This window comes from Orbicella franksi, chromosome 10 (genome assembly GCF_964199315.1).
Source record: "Orbicella franksi chromosome 10, jaOrbFran1.1, whole genome shotgun sequence".
NCBI classification, from domain to species: Eukaryota; Metazoa; Cnidaria; class Anthozoa; order Scleractinia; family Merulinidae; genus Orbicella; species Orbicella franksi.
In genome coordinates, this window is record NC_138154.1 from 18,369,582 (window position 1) to 18,379,217 (window position 9,636).

Consider the following 9,636-nt stretch of genomic DNA (forward strand, 5'->3'; position numbering starts at 1 on the left):
TTTAAAGAGTTACAACTCAAAGGGGATTTGTTTGATTGACCTCAAATTTGGACAGTAGCTAGATTAATATATAAAAAACAAAAACTTGTCTGCGAATTGTTTATTTCGAAATATTTTTTCTCCGAGAGCAATGTTTGTACGATCACTTCACATTTTTTAAATCCTATTTTGAAAATGTTCTGTAACTTTTACTGCAATTGAATGTGGCAAAACGCAGAGACGCTTTTTTGGCGCTTTTTGTCTTGAAACCGAGGAAAAAAATAAATTGCCGAAAAACAAAATTCGCTTTGACTTGTAGCTACCAAAAGGTGATTAGGACGTTCGCATTTAGTGGCCGTGAAAAAATCGGCACTTCATTTTATTTCAAAATTTTTGGTATGGTTTCATAGCCAGCTCTATAAGCTTTAATTTGATATAGGGGTTTAGGTATCTACAGCTTAAACCGGACGCGCTACATCGCTTGGACGTGAGACACCCCTGAAGGTATACCAGTCCGGGATCGTTATCAGATTTGATAACCTCGAACAAAACAAACCACTAACCAATCGCTGCGCAAGTTTTCGTTCACGTGACATTATTTGGTAGCAACAGTGTATAATTCAATATGGCGGTCGACGGGGCGCTGCGATGAAAGGAGTTACTTTTTTCACAGCATCACAATGCAATTTCATTTAACTGTAATTGTATGTTTGCTTCACAATAGGTTACTGGATTATGGAATAGAAACAAAGATGTATGGAAGAAAACTGTCTTTGTCCAAAAGCTACAGCGAAAAGTTTCATTTTCAGATAGACACCGTATAATATTTGTTCCGAGTAAAAACACACGAAGGTAGACAACAGTTATTCTGTTCACAAAAGCGTTGTTTATTGATACTAATATGATAGCTTCTATTTTCACTCAGGCTTCATTTTCTTGGTAGTTGGCGAAGCTGGCTGTTCAACAGTCTGTATAAAATATAAACGAAACACTAACAGTAAATACATCTTGAGTTCACAAATTGACACTGAACAAGTTGCTTCTATATTCCAAGCGGAGAGCTGTAACTGAATTTTGTTCAATTTGCATGAGCGAAGCGTGGTTAGGACCGAAACATCTCCTACTATGATTTATTACTATGAAATGGAAATAACAGTATCGAAACAGTTCGCGACCCTCCCTCTGTCGATTCTCTGTCCAGATATACTGAAGATAGAATAGCTTACCTCGATGGCCATATCCCATCCCACGCCTAATTCCATTTCTGCGATTGCTAATTCAATCCCCTCCGCCGTATTGTACATTTCGTTTCCATCTTTGATGTACTGGAGTTCTCTTTGTCGTTGTGGGCTCGCCTGATATGGTTCTGGCACAACAACAAAATATAGCAGGTATATTTACTTTAATTCGTGATACACCTCCGTTCAGTGGAATGGGTACACGCAACACTTTATGTCGTGAGATGTGACAGTAAACTTGGAAGTCTTGGCATTTCCGGAAAAAAAATTCTTTTAGTTGTAGATCAGTAGTCTATTGTTGTGCATTCGGTGATATGGAAAAACGCTTTTAATGACCGATTCATATAAAAGAAACTATAATTCAAGTAACATGTTTTCGTACCATAGTTCACTCGCTAAATCCAACAATAAGCTTCATTATATAACGACTGGTGTGCCAGAAAACTGACCTAGTTTGGCCGGCATTTCCGGAAAATATTTCAGGACCGCGAGTTGTTGAAATTGACTCTAAAATATAGGCAACTTACCCTTTAACGTGATTGCCGATTTTCCCGCAGTCCGAAAGGTGTTTTCGTTCCCTGTTTATGAAGTATTGCACCCGGCCTATCTGTCTTCCAGCAACTTCTCTCAAAGTGTAATTTTTCTTAGCGCTCTTGGATACCAGACTGTGGCACGTCTAGAAGTGTCTCGGGTATTTCTCTAATTTCTGGTAAAACACAACGAAGTGCGAACGAGTCTTTGTTTCCATTTTCAGGAAGGACATGAAAAGGAGTTCCTTCTGGCCCCTTGATTTTGACCTCATGGTAACCCTTCAAAAGAAAATAAACAACTAATGTTACATTCGCAAGTGGTTTCCCGACCACCTCGACTGCCGTACCATGAATCGAGCGACTCACTAAGAGCTATAATTTTTTCTGAAGGGGCTTAGATAATTTATGTAAGTTACTTTTACGTACCCCTTGATTTTGCCACCAGTAATTCTTAAAGTTGAATGGTGCGTGGCTGTCAGGCCTAAAAGGAATGAAAATTTTATGCTGCAAAACTCGACAACAATAAACCTACCCTATGTAATGACCAAGCTATATCCACAAAATCGACATAAATTTGCTATTTTGATTCTATGGGTATCAGCATCCGCCATCTCAATACCTAGGAACATATCGATTACAGCTGTAAATATGGCCGCCGTTACGAACAACACATCGCAAATCAAAATACCCCCGTGCACTTTTTTCACAGATCGTGCACAACACTAAAAACACGTTAAATCTCAAAAATATGGCGTGAAGATTAACGACATATTTTTTGTGATTTTCGCAAAAATCTCCAGGTAACTTAAATCTAATGACAAAATGAAAAACACACCTGGTTTGGATGCAAAATTGCAAGCGCTGTTTCACTTTACGAGTAGCATTTTACATCGTTTACGCTGGTCCTCAACCGCCATCTTCAAAACACGTGAGGCTCCTTCTTTTCTGGTAATTATCGAATAGAATTATGTGGTAAATTACCCGAGTATAATTGAACAAATAACGAGCAAAGCGAAGTGAATACGAAAATTCCCGGTTTTTGAAATGGCCGCCATGTTGTGACGTCACATGGTTATCAAATCTGATAACGATCCCGGACTGTATACGGTAACCTTAAAATGAACTGTATTAAAACTATGATCCTGTAACAGATTCTTTCTTTATTGTGAATTTAAGATACCAAGTGGACCTGAACAGTTCAACTCTTCTTGTGCCGGACGAAAGTAAGTGCCCTGTTTGTTTGTTTGTTTTGTATCAGTATATATTGTACGGTTTAATATTGATTGCTGCCGGCAGATCGTTCTCGATTTTGCTATTGCTAGCCGACGTGCCTAAACCTTTTTCATAAGTTGTACTAAAAGGGAGACGAATATATGAAAAAGGTCTACTTTAGTAACAAACATGCAATAAAATAACTGCCTTGAAGGTTTAAGTGCTGGTCATATTTTCAGTTGTAAAAAGAGACGAATAATAACCCGACGAAGATGCATTATGAACTGGGCTATGATGACATTGATCTCGATATCGTAATTTACTGCGTCATTCTGGAAATTCTAAAAACTCTGGGCGGGAGCTGAGTTACTTTAAGGTTAACTAAGGCCTTCAGATCTAGAAACGCTTCTATTTGCGTCCCTGTTACAGAGAAATACTTTCCTCATTCATTCCAGTTGTCCACGCATCATCATTTCCCACTCTTATCCGTATGTGTGGGAGACTAACAACTGCACTACTACTGATGTGGGATATCGCATTGACAAGGGATGTCATAGAGGTAAGCAGGGATTATCATGTAATGGTCAGTGTATACTCCTTTTAAATTTCTCTAAATTCAAGCCAAATAAAAACAGTACTGAAAAAGTAAAGGAATTACTTAGCAATAAAGATAGAGACAGTACTGTTGTGCAGTACCTATGGAAAAATCCAGACTTCGGTTTTTTTAGCCTCCGTTATTGTAAGTTGACAAAAAATTGATCGGCTCTAACAGAGGCTTAAGGACGTTTGCGCGAAAATTTTCCACCATTGATTTTTTTCTGAGACTTTTACCACTGTAAGATGATGAGTTAGCTATGTCAGAAATGTGAAAAAATGGGTGGTCACCCGACTTCGTTTTGGAGAGAACATGCCCAGAAGAACACCCTAAATATGAAGAAAAAAAAAAAAAAAAAAAAAAGCGGACTTCGTTAGCGAATAAGGCCACAGTGTCTGTAAGCCCAAAAATATTGCAATTAGATCTAGTAAAATATTCTCAGCCTAACATTGCTTAAGTGGACCCATTAAATGAATTTAGTCAACTGGTGAGGTTAATTAAAGAACAAGTTCGCATTTAGCGACCATAGTTTCACGCGCCTTGCAGCCGCAAGATTGCAGGATTCGATGTCCCGCGCACAGAAATCTTGACATTTCTTGAGCTTCCCACATTGATTTTTTTGTTCATTTTTGGACAATGTGGAGATAATTGTAAATAAAATCTGTTTCTGGAAAGAAAAATATGGGTTACCGAACGTCCAAGATCGTTAAATCCAGTCAAAGGTGTAGCAAGGGCCATCTGCCCCATCATTGTTCATTTTATTACTTAGCGCGCACGCTCATGCATGACGTGGCGTGTGAATTTGCGTGTGCGCAGTAAGGATGCGCAGAAACAATTAGCGCGAACGTCCTTAAGGCTCCAATATCCTCGCCTCTGGCGGGCGGTTTGGCTGTAATGAATACAGGTGCAGCCGACTCTTTCAGAGCCCTGGTCGTTTTACACGTGTTTTATTCGTTAGCCATAGCGCTTTGACAATAACACACCCTGTCATTGTGATTTTCTTTAGTAAGGTGTGTGAACACGACCTGACGGGAATTTAATGAACTTTTATGTTACCGCAGCATCCTTGTGACTTAATTGACTTCTACTTTCAGTATTTGATGGACATGATGATGGCGAGTGTGGCTTTGGGTGGTGGTCATCTGGCTACAGTAAGTAAATAACTTGCCTACCTGGATTAGCGAAATGACAATGACTCATAACATGTATTGAAAAGAACATGTTTTAGTGCCAACACTACAGACATAACTTCGATTTAAAACAAGAAAAACTGACTTCAAGATAGCTATTTACTATAGAGAGATTCTGATATTTACGCGTGTGATGCCGGTTAAACGGGATGTGCAATCATCGGCGCCATTAGAACAAAAATGCTCTATAGATCTCATCCCTTTTAAGAAACGCTCTCTGGCTACTTTCCGCACTACAGACAGCGTCCAACAGATTCTTAATTTGTAAATCAAGCAAGGTATCATGATCGCGTCATTTACTTTAATGTAACTTGAGTATTTTGCTGTAAATTTTGACCTGTAAATTTGGCTCAGCGCAAAGAAAATGCTGACGTTATGAATTTTTGGCAAGGGATAAAGCAACAGCCACTGTAACTTCCAGCATCATAGAGTAAATCAATTCTCTTTTTTAAAAAAATTCTGAAAAAGAAACCTCTGGGAAAGGTGAGAAGAAGGGGTTGGTGGCATTTATCAGGCCCTTTGTACGCCCGCTGGTTAAAAGTGAGGCGGGAAATTTTCGTGAATATCACCGTCGCAATTCTTCAGTCATTTATTAACTCACTGCATTGTACATTAACTCACTGTCTTGAACTCTATCTCAACCAGTGACAAGACGAGCCCTGTATGGTTATCCTTGTCCCGAGGATGGTTCCAATGATAGTCGTGGAATATATCATAACAGTGATGGGATGCTGTATGTCAAGTAAATGAACAAGCGTTTGGAAAAGATGTGTTTTGCAAGTCTACCAGAGTTTTCTTATAAAATAGATAAACCCGGGGAGCACGATTACCTGAAGATTAAATAACACGTAATCATGATTTCGATATCAGTCTAACAAGAGACAATAATTAATAATTAGATTATGAGCTCGAGTTTTCTATGAGGTGAAATAGAAATAGAAATCGAGAGCGAATAATCTAATTGTTTAAGTAGAATTTTAGCTGAAATTTCCTTCAAATAACTATTCCAATTATTTCTTGTCTTTGTATTAAACTTTACGCTTTAGAGAATTCGCGCGGACTCAGTGAATTGTCAATTTGGCATTGCGTACGTGTACGCGCTCTTATCAGTTTCTTTCAAAAATATCGAAGCTTTTTAATTCAAGAAACTGTTAACTCCTTCCTTTTAGTCTTCTCGGGAATTTGATTATCCATTTATTTCTAATTTTTTTTCAAAACTTCGCAGAAACGAGAAAACGTTGCAATTTTGTCAAACACACCAAGCCACTGCACACTAATGGCTGATAGTGTGCAATGGCTCACCAATCAGATTACAGCATTTGCATTAGTATACTAGTAGAATTCTACTAACTTACATTAGAGACTACTCAGATTTTCCCAAATCAGTGATTTTATTCTAGTTCTACAATCACCAGTTTTAGACACGAAAGACGAAAGTAAGAAGAAGAATTAGGAAGGGAAGGTTATTCATAAGGTAGAGGATATCTTAAATAACTGGAAAAACAAGAGATTAACCTCAATTGGTAAAATTGCAGTTATTGAGGCACAGCTTGTTTTTGTTCTGTTGTCAACAACGTCGTGCTCCAAATAGCTGAAGAAACAAATGATATTCTTTTTAGAGGGGGTCAGTTTCTAAAGAAACTGTGGTGCTACGTCGGTAGGGAGTATAGCAGGATAATTTGGTTTTGTCAATTGTGTTGATACTGTTAATTGTTCACCGTAAAGAGATTCGATTACGGTAGCCAATTTACATTATCAACCCAGTTGATCAAACCAAATTATCTTGATATTCTTTTTAAATTACTTTGGAATAACAAGGGCGACAAAATGAAGTGAACTGAAACAAATATATGTCATTGGCCGGCTTGGAGGTCTGTATAGTGAAAAACTGTGACCGAGGTCACAGTTTTTCACTATATGGACCGACCCTAAGCCGGACAATAACACGTTTATCTTTTTTTCTTGGGGTAAATTGGCTTAGAAGTGGGTTTGTTTTCGCAGCTTTGAAACTGAATTGGCTTACGCGCCGTCTGTAGACTCTGCAAACCATTCGTAAAAAATCTAACGAGCGAAAGGGCGAGTAACTCAGATACTAGACAAAGAAAGATGTATTAAACAACAGATTCATACTGAGCTACTTTATGTTCGTCGCATTTAGTTCACCATTTAAGTTCTCCAAAAGTGTTTTTCCGGTGTGAAATTTCGTGCAAAGTTTGAAGGTGCATTACAAAAACAATTTCTGTCAGTCGTTGCGAATCACTCGAAATCAGACTTTTCAACCGTAAATTGAGTAGCGAGGAAATTCGTGAAGTGTTTTCCCAGAAATTCTCTCAAATACAGCAGCGATCGGAGAGGTAAACTCGACTAAAGTTGACTCATTTTTTACTTAAAACTGTACAGAGAGAGACACGCAGGATTACGCGCCATTACAGCGCCGAGCTACAAACAGCAAGGCTACCAGAGGTTTCTTAGGTTATAAATAAACGCAGGTAGCCCAAGTACCCAACGAACGGACAACAAGTAGCCCTGAGTCTAATATCAGTCTAGGCTAGTCTATAATTATCCCTCAACTCAAATATTAAATATTCTGTTATTTCTACACTCACAAATAACCAGCACGAATTTATTTAAGTCCATTGTTTAGTCGCTACAGACCTACGCACCCATAGCACTCTAATTGGTTGCCAGATAGGAGGAACCACAATCTGGAGAGGGGCATTGAGCGGGGGGGGGGGGGGAGGGGAGAGAGAAGGACGATCGCCGGGTTACTGCATTGCTAGAGATTTCTTGCCACCAGGGCAGAAATCGAGGTAAAAAGTAGAGGTGAGGAAAACAATCACAGAATGACACGATAAACAAACGTGATGGATTTGTGGCCAAAATATTGTTTTTGTCGTTGTTGCTCCAATATATACAAATCTAAGTTTCTCTGGAATTCTGTAGGATTTTAAACTTTAGCTAATCATGAGGGACTACTGCCCGTTTTGAGTCTAAATGAATTTTAAACATTTATCCCAGCCTGCATAAGTAAAATTAGGTACGTATAGTACATGCCCAGGTTCGTCTATTAGCGCATCATATTTATCAAAGATGCAACTATGAAAACGCATTTGATTAGTTGAAATGTACTAGAAGCAAACCAAACACAGTTAACGATCGCCAATGAATATATGTATATCTATATAACCGAGCTTGGAATGAATCGGGTAAAACAATGCTATGCTGCATCTTTTAATCGTTAGTTTGCTACTACTGAGGAGGGTTTCTTTAAATGGCTTAATTTTCATGTCTAGATTTATGAAAACAGCGTCAAGGAAAGGCTTGCCGAGCTCAAGCAACAAAGCGACTGATATGTTTTCCTCCACTCTCTTAATAATATCCTCTTTTTCGTGCTCTTTTCTATTTTTTTTTTTTTCTTTTTTTTTTTTTTTTTTTTTTTAATCGCTTGGAGTGATCTTTAAGCCTTTAGGAGTCGTGAAAAGTAAGTGTGTAGGTCAGTTGGTGCAAAGGAGTGTATTTTTCATTGACACGGTTTTCATAAGTCCAGTCATGCATGGACACTGTAGGACCCAGTAGTATTACTGTACTAAAACAAATAAAAAACATGGAACCTGTCCAGAAAAAGCAGAACCTATCGATGACGTTTCTTTGTACAGTTTTTCTTGGCATTGAAATGAACTTGAACAGTGTTATAAGAAAGAGCCAGTGAGCCTCTTGTTTTCCCTTCCTCCCAAACACAACAAACACTTAAGATTTCTCCTATATATCGTATGACTGAGGAAAGGAAACAGTGCTTATGACTTTCACTGGAATACTCCATTAAGTTTATTGGAATATTTTCACCATTTTAGTAGTCTCCTACACGGCTTCTGGCGCCATCTTGTTTTGGGAGGGGGGGGGGGGGGGGAGGGCGGCAAACTGGGTAAAAGCTATAGTCACTATGTGAAGAGTTGGAAGTTTGATGCCCAATAATAGTGTGTATGAAGCCTTGGAGCCGAATGGCTCATAGCTGCCGGAGCTTATCCCGGTTTCTGTAGCATGAAGCCGCTAGGAGTATTTCTACTCCCCCTGGATGGGATACTAGTCCATCGCAGGTCACTCCCCCGCAATTTTTTCTGTTTCCCCAACGATTCGCCGGTTCCCATTTATACTCCTGGGTGGGGAGAGGTACTGCGAGAGTTAAGTGTCTTGCCCAAGAACACAACACAGTTTCCCCGGCCAGGGCTCGAACCCGAACCGCTTGCTTCGGGAATGAATGCACTAACCATGAGGCCACCGCGCCTCCCTGATGCCCAATAACAAGGTACTTTAAATTTGAGTATGATTACGAGCTGAGATCGCTTACGAGAACGACTTTGCAATTCTGGTTTGAAGGCTCTATATTATCATCCTCTGAGCTACCCACTCTACCGAAACCAACAGGAAGAACAAAGGCCCTGAAAACTAACATCACTAGTTTAAAATTCGGAAATTGTATTCGTTCTCAAATTCGTACTTGTAGTTTAATTTGAAGGTCTCCAATTTCAGCATAAACGTTCTGAAATTATTATTAGCTGGGTAAAGATACCCAGTAGAAGATACTATCGATCAAATTTGATTTTAACATAACTAGCTAAGCCGCGCTATCAAATTCAGCATACGCAAGCGGGCGTCATTATTCAATGAGGCACGCTTAGGTTTGCGAAATTTATTTCCATTGGCACTGTTCTAAAACAACTGATTTATGCTTTTAGTTGTGCATTTTCAAGGTGTTATGCACTTGGGAAGTTTGAAGAGCACTGAAGAAGGTAGAGTCGTCGCTTCTGACTGCGCCTCAAGCAACTCTTACGCTTCTTTTGTAATCTCCAATCTTCGCTCGTGCACGTTAATGTGTTAATACAAGCTAAAGCAAG

General features: G+C 39.1%; 1 protein-coding gene across 1 annotated transcript in view; it reads left to right on the forward strand.

Annotated features, from left to right (window-relative positions):
• LOC145501711 (uncharacterized) overlaps positions 1 to 5,490 on the forward strand; it is a 9,512-nt gene extending 4,022 nt beyond the window's left edge. Inside the window, exons 5-8 of the mRNA XM_081481122.1 lie at positions 2,924 to 2,970; positions 3,415 to 3,542; positions 4,649 to 4,705; positions 5,390 to 5,490. Of these exons, the coding sequence (XP_081337248.1) occupies positions 2,924 to 2,970; positions 3,415 to 3,542; positions 4,649 to 4,705; positions 5,390 to 5,490 (333 nt within the window). The remainder of the gene's footprint in view (positions 1 to 2,923; positions 2,971 to 3,414; positions 3,543 to 4,648; positions 4,706 to 5,389) is intronic.
• The last annotated feature ends 4,146 nt before the right edge of the window (positions 5,491 to 9,636 follow it).